Source organism: Ambystoma mexicanum, chromosome 1q, assembly GCF_040938575.1.
Source record: "Ambystoma mexicanum isolate Mex_15411 chromosome 1q, UKY_AmexF1_1, whole genome shotgun sequence".
In the NCBI taxonomy this organism is placed as follows: domain Eukaryota; kingdom Metazoa; phylum Chordata; class Amphibia; order Caudata; family Ambystomatidae; genus Ambystoma; species Ambystoma mexicanum.
The window spans coordinates 1,460,306,223-1,460,323,405 of record NC_090922.1 but is presented as its reverse complement, the minus strand read 5'-3'; the positions used below and the strand labels follow the sequence as shown (position 1 = coordinate 1,460,323,405).

At 46.9% G+C, this 17,183-nt stretch overlaps 1 protein-coding gene across 1 annotated transcript in view; it reads left to right on the top strand.

Moving 5' to 3' along the window:
* Positions 1 to 17,183, top strand: part of EIF2B3 (eukaryotic translation initiation factor 2B subunit gamma) — a 1,062,507-nt gene that overhangs the window by 926,502 nt on the left and 118,822 nt on the right. The window contains exon 10 of the mRNA XM_069642355.1: positions 937 to 1,085. Within this exon, the coding sequence (XP_069498456.1) occupies positions 937 to 1,085 (149 nt within the window). The remainder of the gene's footprint in view (positions 1 to 936; positions 1,086 to 17,183) is intronic.

Here is a 17,183-nt window from a genome sequence, read left to right as displayed (position 1 = left end):
CCTGGCCGTCCGAGAGCCCATTCCACCAGAGCGATCGCAGCTACCACGGCGTTCCTTTCTGGTGTGCCCCTGCTGGACATATGCAGGGCTGCTACGTGGAGGTCGACGCACACCTTCACGAAGTTCTACTGCGTCGATCGGGATTCCAGGGAGGAATCCAGGGTCGGCCAAGCAGTGCTGCGCAACCTGTTCGCCTGAGGTGAGCCTGGTAGGGAGGTAAGATGCTTAATGTTGAGTTTGATGCAATGCTTAATGTTGAGCTTTTGCCACCTCCCGTGGTTGTGCATGTGTGTACTGCTATGTATTCTTTATTCATGAGCATGTGAATCCATGCCAGACCCCATGCTGGAGAAGGAACAAGTTACTTACCTGTAACTGTTGTTCTCCAGCATGGGTCTGGCATGGATTCACATGCGAACCCTCCCGCCTAACCCTCTGCGGCTCTTCACTTGGTCATACTGCCACTTCACGTGCTTCCAAATCTGAAGATGGCTGCCAGAGGCGGTGCTTAGGTAGAGGGCAGTCATTGGCTGTGGTCAGTATGACGCAGAGACCAGTGATTGGTTACTACTACGAAAGACAGATCAGAAACGAAACTGATACTGGTTTTTTCTTTACCGAGGATTCCCAGCCTGACGACGGGGAATATTCATGAGCATGTGAATCCATGCCAGACCCATGCTGGAGAACAACAGTTACAGGTAAGTAACTTGTTCCTACATTGACTTTAAAGAATTCTTACTTATGTTGATGGTGGGGGTTAACTGACTTGGTGGTCTGCCACATGCATATGGAGAGTGAAACCCTGCCTTGCATCGCTGTACCTACATGCCCCAGTGGGTGCAGTTAGAGCATGCACGTTTGGTGCGAAAGCAAGATGCCTGAGGTTGGGAAGGTGAGATTCACATGACCAGGTTCTGCTTTCTGTACCAACAGATTGGATCGGACAGCATCATTGGCCAGTCCACGCAAGTCGGTGAGAAGACGTCCATTAAGCGATCTGTGGTGGGTGCGTCCTGTGGTATCAAAGAAAAGTCGAAGATCACCAACTGCATCATCATGAACTCTGTAACCATCGAAGAAGGGTATGTGTTCCAAGCTGTAATTACAACGGGCCACCTTATTGTGCCAATCCAATACTTGCTTGCAATGGGATGAATAAGCCTGGTATCCACATCTGCTATGACCAAGTCCATTGTTGCCACAGTTTGTGTTCGGGACATGAAGGGGATACCTAGTCAGGACACCAAAGTGCTTGAGTAAGACTTGGAAGTGATAGGTAGACATTTCACATACCTATCAATGGTAATTTCTTTCGCTTACCATTCTGTATCACACAAACCTTGGTGAGTAGTTAGTTTTCCAAATGAGGCTGTCTCCTCGCAGTAGTATGAACTGCATATTCTTCTATTCCACACCCCCTACATTGGCCGGGTTAAATCATACTGGAAGCCATGCTCATCCACCGTGTATCCATCAATGATCGGCTCCTGTTCTTGAGAGATGCCATCATCGCTTTTTATATCCCCAAAGATTCCTTACCATAGCTTTTCAGGGACTATAAGATACTTTTAACCTTCCATTCACCTGTCCAGGGGCTACCGTGCTGGAGTAAACATGCTGGATTCAGTAGCCTGTAGGGAATTTGTTATTAGCTGACCCCAACTCTCCCTCTAACAAAGATCTGATCACTGTTTACTTTCCTTTGAGAGCCATGTTAAAGCCACATGCTCTGAACTGGAGGTGAACTTGCAGCGATGGCTTTTCGGTGCCGTTGTGGAATGCGTGACTTGGCTCAAATGGATTATACTACTTTCACATTTCTGATGAAAGGTTTTTTTTTTCAAGCCAGTTCAACCACACCATAACTTTATTGGCGTTACATATTTACATATACCATCACAAACTGGACATTTGGAACTAGGGAGTACACAAAGATCAGCACATTTCTATTGGGGCTTGTGCACAAAGGCTGGCCAACTTAAACATAAACAGCATCTTATGCAAAGAAATAAAAATATAGCCTTGCCTCCTTCCACAACTGTGTATTGCAAGGGCTTTTCCAGTGTCGGGATGAAAGGTCAAGCTTTCAAGCCTCAGCAACAGTTCCAAAGTCCCAGGGGAGATTCTTCACTCCTCATTTCGGTATGTAGCAAACCCTCTTTCTGCTCCTCTAAATCTAGGCCATGGGCTTTCCGTGGTCATGTTCCTCAAGACTAAAGCAGTGTTCTGCAGGATCCTCAGGGGCTTCAAGGTCACGTTGAGGTCATCGAAGAGAGAGGCAAAAGGACCAATCCCTACTAGCCTTCAATCCTGACTCTGTTCTTCCCAGCCAACTCTCTGAACTGTCATTATGCTCCCTGACCCACTAGTATCCCATAAACCCCCTCACCCCCCCTCGACCCCGCCACTCCTGTTAGACCTGCCTAGAATCAGACCTGGGCCTCTGAAACCTCCGATTTCTAGATGACTAGCCTGCTTCTGGCTCCTTGCCTCTCTTCAATATTTTAATAAACTCCTGATCTCTTATCTGTGGCTTTCTTCTTTCTCTTCCAATGCTCGTCACCCCTTGGGCAATCTTCTTTACTCATCTGAAGACTTATTCTCTGTGTCCTCACTCCTTCCTTCTCCACACTAGGTTTTATTTCCTCTCTACTTCATCTGTTCTTGTCTCTTCCTGCCACTCTACTCTTGGTTTTTCGTCCTCTCTTGTTTCCTCTGTTAGTACTACTGACTTCCAATCCACTCCTGGTTTTACTTCTTACCTCCTTTCCTTCGCTACTGTGTCCTGGTTTTTCCTCCTTCCTCTTTCCTTCCTTTATCTTGGCTTTAATTCTCTCCACATTATTCTGTTCTGTAGAGATCATCTCCTCCTCTCTCCTGCTGCCACTTCTCCAGCTCCCCTCTCTAAAACACCTGCCTCCAGTCTCCAAAGTCTCTGCAGCACCTCTCCTCTCCAACAAACTCCCCTCTCCAGTCTTCTGCCTGCTCCCGTCCGCCACCACCTAAACTGGGCTCCTTGGCTTATATAGAAACATTCCCCCTCCCCTTGTTTGGAATTAGGAGTCTGCAGCTGTGAGCCAAAGGATGCGAGGCTTATGATTGAATGAGCTTTCTTACTTCCTGATAGTCGGTTAGGGCAGGGCTGACTCTATAAGAACTGTGGTGGCCATATTGAAACGCTGTGCTGGGAGAAACTGAACAGGCGGCTTGTGTTGAGGATATAATGCTGTGCTGCTGTTTCGGAAGAAAGTGTGTTAGTGGTTCTCTAGGGGTGTTAAGGTTTCTTCCGGGGTCTCCCTGTCATTTAATGGTTTTGCTATGGCCTCCCGGTTCTTAAAGGGATAATTTAATTTCCCTGATCCGTTTCAGGTTTTTTGGTTGGGAGAGAAGGGAATTGTGGGAGATGTAGTCCCTCTTGGGGAGGTTTTGCCTACTTAATATTTCAGTCCTGTGATAGGATTTCTGGTGTCTTCCCTGTAAGTGACAGGACTGGATGTTTTTCCAGGTTTACTCTGTCTCCAGCCCCTAATTCCGCTTTCCAGGGTTTGGTTCTGTTTCTTAGGGGGATTGTGGCAAATGTATTTTTCCGCTATTTGTTTGTCTAGGCACCTAGGCTCCTGCCCTCTACCCTCTTCACGACGACCACCGAGGGTAGAGGGCAGGAGCCCCACTCCTCTGATGCTGCCACCGACACCAGGCTGCATCCCCAAGCAAGCACAGTCCGGCATTACACGGCCTGCCTGACCATGTCCCAATCCTGTGCCTGACCTGCCCATGCCGGGCGCGACGCGGCACCACAGCGAGGCTGAGCCTCGATCTGGCCCTTATTTTGCATTCAGCTTCCGCCGCCAGGCGGATGAGCCGGCGGCCTGCATGAAGGCCGTATAAAGGCCCTGTTTGCGCCTGTTAGCGGCCTGGAGCGGTATTGAGCGTCCCCAGAAAACTCCTATAGGCAGAACTAGAATCGCATCAGGAGCTCAAACCGCCCGTTCTCCGCATGCCCTCGCCGCTTCTATCATCCAGTCTCGAGCATGCATCTGCAAACATCTGCAAATAAGGCTCACAGCATGAAGGTAAACCTATAGGCAAACGTTCAATATTATCCTTGCATGAGCTGCCTGATTGTCCTAGCATCCCCGCCCAAGACTGATTTCACAACTTCCATAGTACACCCCACCCATCGGCTGACGTACCGCATTTCTGCTATTGTGATTTCTCTAAGTGATCTGCTCCTCCATAGTATCACATATTGTGCCCCATGGTCATGTCCAGTCTCCCTTTGACCTATGCTGAGCCCTGTGTTATGCCCTATGGTCGCCATTAGACCACATTTAACCTATGCTGAGCCTTGTGTTGTGCCCCATGGTCGACATTAGACCACATTTAACCTATGCTGAGCCCTGTGTTGTGCCCTATGGTCGCCATTAGACCACATTTAACCTATGCTGAGCCCTGTGTTGTGCCCTATGGTCGCCATTAGACCACATTTAACCTATGCTGAGCCTTGTGTTGTACCCTGTTGCGCCCTAGATGTGCTTTATTAGTGAATGCCTCACCTAGCCTATATGTGCCTCGCTACTGAACGCCCATATGCACCTTGCCACTGAACGCCCATATGCACCTTGCCACTGAATATCCATTTTTGCCTTGTTAGTGAACGCCTATACGTGCCTCGCTACTGAATGCCCATATGCACCTTGCCACTGAATGTCCATTTGTGCCTTGTTAGTGAACGCCCCACCCTGCCTATAGTCCTAAGCACCCACGTGCACATATCTGGATTCACTAAAAAATGCTGCATCCATTATTGCACTACAGCATTATAGCTGTTACTCTAAGTTTTATCACCATGACCCAAGAACACCTTACGGCATCTCCTGCCTCGATATCAGACCCGACCCTACATACGTTGCCCAACATAGTGACTAATAACCCTACCAACTCTCCACCAAATCATATTAGTACCACAGGTGAAACCTTCACCTCCCTCCCACGCACCTTACTAGACAGAAATCTTAAACTTCGCGCAAGACTCACACAACTATATGAACCACCTAGAAGAACCTTACCATCAACCAACCTAAAAACAAATTACCCACATAAACCACACCAGACGGTAACAACAAATGTCACTACAATCAAAACACAAAAGTTCAAAACCTCAGATACCAACTTAACTACCCCTAGCCAAGCAAACATGCCTAAAGAGACGCTGGTACTCAAAGGAGCACTCCTTAAAGCGAGATCCCTTGTCGCCCATGCTCTTGACATAGCCGACCTCACTACAGAACACAATCTGGACTTGCTGGAAGTAACCGAGACCTGGCTACATAACGCAGCTGGACCATCGCTAATGCTAGCCATTCCAGAAGGCTACACCATAACAAGACAAGATAGGGATAGCACACGAGGTGGTGGAATTGCCATCATCTCCGAATTGAGCCTCTCTCTCAGAACATCCCCTCCTCAAATCCTACAATCCTGTGAAAATATCTTGGTCAAATTCCAGATAAATAACATACAAACCCTCACCATCCACTTAATTTATAGACCCCCAGGTCCTCTCGGTACCTTCGACGAGGACTTGCATAGCCTAATCACCAACAACCTTAAACCTACCTCCCAGCTTCTATTATTAGGATATTTTAACCTTGGCTTTAATGACCCTATGGGCAAACAAGCCTCAGACATAGCCAATACCATCAATGCATCAGGCCTGTTTCAGAAAGTCAACAGACCCACTCACTCCAAAGGGAGAACACTAGACTGGATAGCAGATTACAACTGCACAGCCTCTATCACTTCCATCTCTCCCCAATCATGGACAGATCACTCTCTCGTAACCTTTAACCTATCTACAGCCAGACCCTCTCCAACGGTCCCATTGTTAGCACTTCCTTGTCTAACCAGAAACAAAAAGAGTATTACAGCGGAAAAAGTCATCCCCGCCATCCTACCCACGTTAAACGCTCTATCTGACAATCTAGACCCCAGTACTCTAGTTGAAGAATATAACAAGATTATGCTCAACACACTGGACAAAATCGCCCCGCTCAAACTTAGAAAAAGCAAACCTAAAGCGCACCTTAACAAATGGTTCACTCCCCAATTGAGAGATTTACGACTCCTAAAAAGAAAAAGTGAAAATTCCTGGAGACTATGTCCCTCTATCGAAAATAAAGCAAAACTATCCCCTATCTCCTCTCACTTTAAAAAAGAAGTGAACCTTGCCAAAAAGAACTCCTATGATGAACGTATCACTAACTCTAATTTTAGCATGAGAGAACTCTTCGCCATACTGAAGGAATTAGAGTCACCAATAGCCACACCAGACTTAGTTACCAAGAATAAGACTTGGTGCACAGATATTCAAAATGCGCTAGCAAATAAAATCAATACACTTCAAACCAAAATACAACAAAAAAAAGATATGCTCAACCTTCAGCACTCCCCTAATACCTCTACACATAGTATCCCACCAGAGGCAAACAACAAATTTCACTTCTCTAAAACATCCCCACTAGAAGTAGAAAAAATCATTCTTTCACTCAAACCATCTAACTGCAAGGGCGATACTTGCCCAGCACAGTTAATAAAAGACGCTGCCAGAGACCTCTCACCATTTATTTCTAAATTAATCAATGCCTCCTTCACATCAGGCACTATCCCAGCCAATTTAAAACATTCCTGAGTGCTCCCACTTCTCAAAAAACAGACCTTAGACCCACTTATCCCAACCAACTACCGCCAATTACCACTGTGCCATTCCTCCTCAAAATATTGGACAAAGCCGCCTATATTCAGATACAAAAACACCTTGACTTGTATAAGCTCCTAGGAGCAAGACAATCTGGTTTCCGTCCACTTCATGGAACGGAAATCGCCTTAATTGATTTAAAGACACAGGTCGACGAGCTTAGGGATGGAGGAGGAACAGCACTCTTGCTCCTACTTGATCTCTCAGCAGCATTCGACTTGGTCGATCACAAGGTACTCTGCAAACACCTGGACTCTGCTGCCCATTTCTCTCCTGAGGCCATCAAGTGGCTAGAATCTTTCCTCAGCGAAAGAACAATGAGAGTTTTTTCCCTTTCGGCCGCAGCTGACCCTACCCCTATATTATGTGGCGTTCCCCAGGGTTCCGGTGTCTCGCCTACCCTATACAATATCTTCACCAAACCCTTGTTCGATGATCTGGACCTTCTGGGTATCACCTACACTAACTATGCAGATGATACACAGATTCTCCTCCCGCTTTCTGGGGATCATAGGAAGGACTTGGAATTGGTGAACAGGGTATATCTCGTTGTTCAAGCATGGATGGCCACACATGGCCTGTGCTTGAATGACGACAAGACGGAGTTGATAATCCTGGGAACACATGTGAACACCAAAAAATTAGATCAGGAATTCTCCTCCTGCAATATTGATGGAAATCCTATCAGGGTCTCCAAGGAAGTAAAAACCCTCGGTTTCTACTTGGATTCCACACTATCATTCAACAAACAACTAAAATCCTTGGCCTCCACCACCGCCTACACCTGCAAACTGATAAGAGCAGGCAAGCCTTTCCTCTCTAATGACAGTTGCATGATCTTGGCTAGAGCACTTATCCTCTCCAGGATCGACTACTGTAATGCCCTTTACAGTGGCGCCAACAAATCTACCATCCAGAAACTTCAAACGCTCCAAAACAATGCTTTGCGAGCAGCGCTTGACATAAATAAAAGAGCACACATTTCCACCATTAGACGTCAACACAAATGGCTATCTACAAACCACAAAATTCAATTAAAAATGATCTCCTTGACACATAAAGCTCTTAACAACGCCGCCCCAAGCTACCTCACGAACAAAATACAAAGAAAAACCTCCATCAGACCTTTTAGAGCTACCAACACTAACTGTCTGGTAGTACCTAGATTTAAACTAACCACGGTCGGTGGGAATAGTTTCCCTGTGAAGGCGGCTAAAACCTGGAATCTATTACCCAACAATATAAGAGCAGATCAGCCGTACCCACTATTCAGAAGGAATGTTATCCAATATCTTATCTCCAACGACCACTAGATATAGGTTTATAGTATTCCCAGACCTGACACTGGTCCCTCTCCTCTGTCTCACGATATGTTATGCGTACCATCTTCTATGTAACTCATCGACCTGCACGATGATGTTCCTGCACATTTGTATACTATTACTGTATCTTGTATAATATGTATAACTTGTATAATATCTATAATATCCATTACTGTATCTTGTATAATATGTATAACTTTTACTGTATCCTGTATAATCTGTAACGATGCAAGCTTTGCATTATCCTACCTGCTGCGCCCTTCTACCTATGGGTCTGGAGCGCATTAGAAATAAAACAAACAAACAAACAAACAAACCAACTTAGCTCCACAAGTCTCCTGGCTTATGCCACTAGACGAAGGTCCTGACAGGGGACTTCATCACAGTACAATATATTCCTTCTTGCTCTCTCTAGAGATGGGTGGGTGGTAGAGAATCTGCATGCCAGGTAAATTGTCGTTCAGGTGTGGGGAGACTGGATACCATTTGTGGTACTGGAAAGGGCTGTATTGGGTATGTGCAGACCATTTCCATTCACAGCACATATTTCCAATAAATTATTTATGTTGCTGTTATCTTTCTGATTTGTCTCCCGTTTGGCTCTTAGAGCCATTCTTGCCGCATAGGTTAGCTCTGGCTCAACTCTACCCATGACGTCTCTGACTCTTCCCCCACCGCCAGGCTAGACCACTGAGCATTGTTAAGTTACTGGGGTGGTGAGGGACAAGGTAGAGGGACCAGGAAGGTAAAAGCAGCTACAGTATATAATGCTCTCATTAGGACAAAGGCTGACAGATGCCTCTCAGGGCAGGTCGCATCGCCTGTGTCCCCTCAAAGATTCATTTGTTAATACCGCCCAGTCTTTTAGCAGCTTGGACCCCTATTTCCCACGATCTCCAGGCCATGCAATCATTCAATGCCAACGCCTTGCAAACATTACTAGTCAAGAAGATGCCACTTTAATATTATTCTCCAAAGCCGTACTGGACCCCTAATGGGGGGGACACTGCTAATTAGCATCTTTCAAAAGATTGAGGTTTTCATTCTCTGAGGTCTCTCTAGATCAACTACCCCTATCTGTCTCCGAGATTAAGCCAGATCATATGCTTGTCTCGACTCTCTCTAGGATGTACCAAAAAAAGGTTTTAGAGAAGGTCCCGGAGAAAGAAATTAAGCCACCCTGGAGGACTTTCGGTTTTGAGTGTCAGATAGTGGTGGCACATTCATTTCATCCACCATTGCATATGAAAGGGGGCAAAGACTGGGACCCTTCCAACTCGCACTCCCCGCCTCTGGGAGGCCCTCTACACCTGGGTTGGAAAGGTTTTCTACCTCCCCTCTTCCACGCCCCTTCCCTGGGTCCAGTCCTGGGCTATGTTGCGCACAGCAGCAACAGGCTGCATACGATAGTGTTTCCAACCACACATTTCAGTATCTGAGAAGCCACTGTCTGTACCAGGCAGGATTTACCCCCACAGATCCCTGCATAAGAACAGCCATAGTCTGAAAGAGATGGGGCCTCCACACAAAAATCTAGGCATCTCAGCAGCCACTGTCTGCACAAGTCTGCACAAGTTGTTGAATCTGTGAATGGATCTCGACCTCAAATTGACCAGATTCTCTACAAGAGGATGTTCCCACAGGTATGGTTTAGCATCCAAGTATCCTTGTTCTGCTTCCATAGACATGTTTTTCTACCTTTAACTTCAGAGTTGGAGAGAAATGTTTATGCCATAACCTGTCGCTCTTTTTCTTGGAATGGTATTTATCCTTACCCAGGAAAGAGGCACTCCTTGTGCCTCTATATAAATATAATATTTAAATCAGTAGTGTTTTCTCAATTTGTGGTTGGTTGACTGTGCTGATCTTTGTCGTCAAATTAATTTTCTTCGAATCCCATAACATCGATTTCTTTTCATCTTTTAAACAAATGTCACTGCAATTTAATGTGGGGTGAGACCCCCGCAGCACCCCCTACACACCCCCACCTTAATTAATCCCCTAACCCAGCAAAATGCTTCAAACAAAATAAGTTGTTATGGGATTTGAAAAAATATGCTTTGATGTTTTGGTACAATACAGACTGTTATGCTCTAATAGCCGTTTTATAAATGACTTGAGTAAACTGTTATATTGCCATTGATAATATCTCATAGGCTCCCAGTACATGTTTCCGGCCGATAGTTTTTCATCACAGCATTATCTCAATCATTATTTTTATAAAATAGGAATGTACAAAAATGAAGGATATTAGCCAAAACTAAGTATTACAAATGTCATAATGAGAAAATTAGATACAAATATATTTTTGAACCAAAAGACATAACATGCAACAGAATAGGAGCAAAACGAAGGGAGATGAGAAGAACTAATGCATGTTAGTGACATCATAGTTCTCGTTATTTTAGCAATTAGATTGGTCCTTTTAAAAACATTATTTAGTCTTATAACCATTTCCAGATTCTATTCAGATTTCTATTTGTTTTACTATCCATATATTCTGTCAGTAATTCAATCATACATTAATTCTTGGATATGTGATTAGATTATCTGAAATAAGTAAAAATAACCAATATTTACTTTATCTCAAAGAGCAGTAGGGCACACTCACTAATACACTCTCCATTTGTATATGCGCTTATTAAAACTTGGAGGTGGGGCATTAGCTCTCCATTACCTCACACTATCCCAAATTCCATATTTAATATTCCCACTTATAACAATTTGTATTTGTAATACCTATTGCATGCAGGTCTCCTTTAATTCCATCCAAATTAAATCACTATATGGTTTTCGTCCTCTTTGATACTGTAAGCTTAAAGTGACTGCAATGTAATAGCTTATTATTCCTGCATCATGATGTGTTATCCCAATTGCACTAAAAAAGTAAAAAACATTTCCCTAGTTAACTCACTTGTGCTGTTTGTAAGGCGCTTTATGTGAAGTTCGTTATTGTTTTATACTTGACTGATTTTCATTTGGCCAGTTTCTTCTTTGTAGCGTTTATCCCTTAATTGCAAATTGATTGTGTCCATATGGTCCTTTAGTATCACTGATTCTACAACCAAGCAGTATTTTACCATTTTATCATCCATGTTAAATAATAGTGACCCTTATTATTTTAGTACCTATTGTGGGGAGTCAGGAATAAGACGAGGACACAAGTTAGCCATGATTTTGGTTAAATACTTTTATTGAAAATAAAAGGGCTTGGCAAACTGCATCTCTGACCCTGATCTAAGAGGAATTTACCTACCTAAACCAAAACTAAAGATCTGTCTGTGTCAGAATGTCCAAAACAAAACTGGCCTGTGTCCAAAGTTCTATTCTGCCCCTCACACTATAAACTAAATATTAAGGTGATGGTGTAAATATCTTTAACCTTGGGTGGTTTAGAAAAGTGTTCATAAAAGAAGAATAAATGGATCCAACACAAAGTTCCTAAAAGGATAAAGGCCCTTGCTCCAGAGGGGGGTTCCCTTCACCTGGATGCCTCTTTACTCTCTGATGTTTCACAAACAGTTCCTTGTGCCTTTCTTGGCCAACAACAACACTGACACACAAAACTGTCTGGCTTTGTAATTTTGTCTTTCAGGACACCTGGTATATTTTTCTGCCAGGGTTTGCTCCTTCTCTCCTAGTTAATACAGGTCCTTTTTCTAGTACTGATGTTTCTTCTCAGGACCTCTTTATTTCCAATTAGCACAATCTTTTTCTTAGTCTTGATGGTTGTTCATAGGACTTCTTTATTTCACGCAGTTGTAGTTGCCTGTTATGCAATCCTGCCAGGGATTCTTGTATTCACAAACTTGTAATTGCCTGGCAATATGTCCTGCCAGGGCTTCTTATATTCACACACTTGTAATTGCCTGGTATTCTCTCCTGTCAGGACGTTTTGGACTCACTCAATTGAATTGGCCTGGTATACTCCCCTGCCAGGACTTCTGTTCACACAGAGTCTCTGCCCTCTCCCAGAGTTCCACCATATACTTTGTTCGATAATATATCTTCTTGATATATTATCCTGTCTGGGATTCCCATATACTTGCACTGTAAACATTCACATATTTGTAAGGGTTTTTCTTGTTGTTCAATTCCCTCTCTAACATTAAGTCCTTTCGCGCTTTCTCCCTCAGTTGCTTGATTTACAATTTACTTGCATGCGGCGTGGCCGCCGATATTCCCCGGTGTCTCTGAGTGGACTCATCGGCCCTTGTTGGTGTTCCTGGATTCTCCGGCAGTCAGCCAGTAAAGCGTTTCCGTCTGCTTCTTTCTCGTGACCGTCTCCTCTTGGTTTTTCCGTCTTTCGCAACTTCCACTTGACATGCCTGCTTCGTTCCAGGCCCCGGTGATAGAATTGCTGCCCTCTGTCACCTGCAAACGCCCAGGAGTCTCTTGCCAGCTCTTTCCATTCCGGCCCGGTGTCCTTCTCATGCAGCAACTTCTTTGGCCTTTGTCGGTGAGACGCCTGGCTCCACCACACAGGTCTCAGCCTTTCTGTTTCTCGGACCTTGCAGAGAGTTGCAGCTCTCTCCCGCCAGCACTCTACTTCTGCTCTTTAAATTTTCCGGGCACAGGGGTATGCGAGCAACCACTAGAGCCCTCGCTGGGTTTGTGGTCTCATTTGCTCTGCATTGCTCGAACCCTCTTCCTCGCCCCAGTAGTTTGGTCATTCTGAGAAAGAAAGTCTAGTTTTGACAATTGGTTAAAACAACTTGGATTAACATTCCCAATGGTTTTAAATGGCAAATCCGTCCTGGGTGATTGAATGGTGGAACTGGAGAGAGCAGTTTCATCGTTTTCACAAGGCAGACCAAAGTTGGAAGGGTGACCTGTAGGTCTGAGGAAAGAGCTTTCCCTATTCTTCATAGGAGAAGGAGTAGATATGACAATAAAGCCACAAAGGTATTAGATATGGGAGGGTTATCGTCAAGGTAAAATGTGTGATACCATGTCTCACTCAGTGAAGCCATGACATCTCCCTGGAAGTTGCCTACCCCAATGTGATCCTCCCTCATATAGCGTTCCTGGGATCAGGAGCAGCTGCCGTCCCCTGGCCACATGGGAGGATGCCACTGCTAGAAAATCATTGATGACTCCACTGGTTTCATCACATAACCTTCCCCTAATGCTGCTGGTTCTCTCAGCACCTATTGGAAAATGGCAAAGGAAGTCTATATTCTCCAGCATGGGGTTTGGCATGGATTCACATGCTCATGAATATTCCCCGTCGTCAGGCTGGGAATCCTCGGTAAAGAAAAAATCAGTTTCAGTTTAGTTTCTGAACTGTCTTTCTACTAATAGCCAATCACTGATCTCTGGGTCATACTGCCCCCAGCCAGTGACTGGCCTCTACCTAAGCCCCTCCTCTGGCAGCCATCTTCAGATTTTTACCGCACGTTCAAGTGTTGGGAGTCCTTGTGCTGTAGTTGTCAAGCTTTTACTACGTATTGCGTTTTTTCGAAGAGTTTACTCTTATTTTTTCAGTCAATTCGGGCCTCAAGCTCCACCGATTCTTCTTCCGATCAACGGGGATCCGTTTCGGAATTTTCTATGCCCTTCCCCCAGGGCGGATCTTCATCAAATTACACTTCTTGGAGGATTCCGGAAGACCTTTGAGGCCTAACCCGATTCGGAAATGGCCCAGGACAAAGGAGATTCGACACCTACTGGATCCAAACTGTTCAGGAACTGCCCAGGATGTGGTTTACAGAATGTCATAAAGGAAGATGAGCACTCCCGGTGCCTCTACTGCCTTCACGCCGACAAGTCGCACATGGCGGGGAACTGTGCGTTCTGTAAGAACATGTCCGTCTGGACAATGAAGGACCGTCGTATTCGACTCACCAACTGGCTGGAGGGGAAGAGCCCAGCAGCAAGTGAGAAGAAGTCCAAGCGTTCTTCTAAGAACTTTGAGGGTGCTCCGGATACAGGGGCCCAACAAAAGGCAAAGCACTGCGAGTCCGCAGGCATCGGGAGCACTGTTGGTTCGGCCTCCTCTGCTGCCAGGCAGGGCGTAATGTCACCGAGGCCATCATCCACGAGCCAACGCTCTGGCTCGCAGAAAAGAAAGTCGGAGATCCCGGCAAAGCTTCGGGAGAAGCCCTGGTCGATCCCAACAGAAAAAGCCAAGGGGGACGAGCCAGTGACCCTCCCCCTAAGGTGAAGGCCTCAGACGCTCCCAAGGTCGTGAAGGCCCTGATTCACCTGGCAAAGGCCGCAATTGAAGGAGCTGTGTCGGCCCTGGCGAAGCCTGTGGAGGCTACCCCAGTGGAGACGACTTCCGGGCCTAGAGTTTCCCTGCTACCCCGGAGGGAATCATCTTTCCAGTCGATCGAGAAGACCCCTGTGAAACCCCAGAACGAGAAAGGGGGGGGCACATTAGCCATAACAGACATAGATACAAAGTCAAGAGAACTCGCCGTCGACCACACTGCAAAGACAACCGTGGAGCCGACGAGGAGCCGCGGGCCGTGGATGAAATTGAGGACCCCACGCTCCAGCCGTCGCTCCCTTCACAAACGATGACTACACCTCAGGAAAATTCAGGAGACACCTCCAGCTGGCTGGCGTCAAAGCTATCCTGGACAAGAAGTTTGAAGCCTACGGGAGGGATCCTGACGAGGCGGACGTGGAGCTCCAGGCCGTGTTCTGGGCCCTCCGGTCTTTCCTTCCGTCCCTTAACGGCAAGGTGGTACGGATCTTCACCGACAACACCACCACGATGTTCTACATCCGGAAGCAGGGGGGGCACCAGATCCCCAGCCCTATCAAAGGACGCACAGGATCTGTGGCACTGGGCCGTCGCCCAGGGGATGTTCCTGGTACCTTTTCATCTGGCAGGAGTGAAAAACGCTGTCGCCGACTCAGTCCGCAGGCAGCTGCGCTCTTGCCGCGAGTAGGAGCTTCGGCAGGATCAAGTGGATCTCCTATTCTGGCCATGGGACAGTCCCCAGATCGACCTGTTCGCGACGGCAGCAAACACCAAGTGCCGGAGGTTCGCCAGCAGGTTTCCCCAGCCGGGGAGCATGGGCAATGCATTCTCCTTCCCCTGGGATGGCCTGTTCCTGTATGCGTTCCCACCGTTGCTTCTGCGACTCATCAGTCAACTCTGATGGTCCCGGTGCAGGATGATCCTTGTTGCACCGGCGTGGCCGAGGCAGATATGGTTCCCGGACCTTCTGGACTTGACAGCGTCCCCCCAGTCAAACTGCAGACAGACGCGGATCATCTCACCAGGGAAGGAGGCGCCATCCTACATCACGACCCGGGATCACTGAACCTTCAGGCCTGGCTCCTGCAGCACTAGAGTTCGGAGGCTACGATATCCCGGCGGACCGCAAGGAGGTACTTGCCAAGGCCAGGGCGTCCTCTACTCTTAAGTGCTATGGACATAAGTGGAAGAGGTTCTCTGTCTGGTGCCGTGCATAGAAGATCATCCCTCTATGGATTACGGCCCCTCAAGTGCTGCCGTACTTGCTGTCGCTGGCCAAGGCAGGGCTGGTACATGCCTCCATCAAGATCCATCTGGCGGCTATCTCCCACTACACCAGAACTCCAGGGCGGCTTGTCGCTGTGGTCTCACCACCTGGTGAAGGAGTTCATGAAAGGACTGTTCCGCTCGTTCCCGCTGGTTAAGGCTCCGGCCCGGCGTGGGAGCTCAACGTGGTGCTAACCAGGCTCATGGGTCCCCCATTCGAACCCTTGCATTCGGCACTGCTGAAGTTCCTATCGTGGAAGACAACGTTTCTTGTGGCCATCATCTCCGCATGACGAGTGGGAGAGATCCAGGCCCTCTCCTGTAAACCTCCATACCCGACATTCCACGAAAGGAGGGTAGTGCTAAAGACGCACCCCTCCTTCATGCCCAAGGTGCCGTCAGACTTCCATCTCAATGAGCCCTTGGTGTTACCTGTTTTCTTCCCGTCGCCTTCGCCGCCGGCTGAGAGGACTTTGCACTCGCTGGATGTGGCTAGAGCACTGAAGTTCTACTTGGACCGCACAAAGAGTTTTCGGAAGACATCACAGCTGTTTGTGAACTCTGGCCCTGTGAAGCAAGGGAAGGCCCTCTCGAAGGCATCCATTTCCAGATGGCTCTCCGGCTGCATCATGCACTGTCACCAGTTGGCAAACGGACCGTTGCCCAGCCATCCGAGAGCCCATTCAACCAGAGTGATCGCTGCTACTACAGCGTTCCTGTCTGGTGTGCCTCTGCTAGACATCTGCAGGGCTGCTACGTGGAGGTAGACACACACCTTCACGAGATTCTACTGAGTCGAGCGGGATTCCAGGAAGGAGTCTAGAGTCAACCAGGCAATGCTGCACAACCTGTTCGCTTGAAGGTGAGCCTGGTGAGGAGGTAAGAGATGCTTAATGTTGAGTTGTTGAAATGCTTAATGTTGAGCCTTGCCACCTCCCGTGGTTGTGTGGTTATGCATGTGTGTACTGCTATGTATTCTTGTATTCATGAGCATGTGAATCCATGCCAGACCCCATGCTGGAGAAGGAACAAGTTACTTACCTGTAACTGTTGCTCTCCAGCATGGGTCTGGCATGATTCACATGCAAACCCTCCCTCCAACCCCTCTGCGGCTCTTCTCTTGGTCCTACTGCCACTTTACGTACTACCAAATCTGAAGATGGCTGCCAGAGGAGGGGCTTAGGGAGAGGACAATCATTGGCTGGGGGCAGTATAACCCAGAGACCAGTGATTGGTTATTAGTAGAAAGACAGTTCAGAAACAAAACTGAAACTGATTTTTTCTTTACCGAGGATTCCCAGCCTGACGACGGGGAATATTCATGAGCATGTGAATCCATGCCAGACCCATAGTGGAGAGCAACAGTTACAGGTAAGTAACTGGTTTCTTGTCCTGTTCTCATTCCTTTTCGGTACTCTACCTTGAAAGCTCCAGGTCTAAGAACCAGCACATGACTTGTGTATTGGTGTCCTTGCGGAGGCTCATCCATGTCAATGGAACATGGTATGTGACCAATCTAAACTTCCTGCCAGTGAAGGTAGTATTTAAGGTAGTTTATCGCCCACTTTATTGCCAAGGCCTCCAATTCAATCGTGACATAATTCTTTTCCCGGGGAAACAG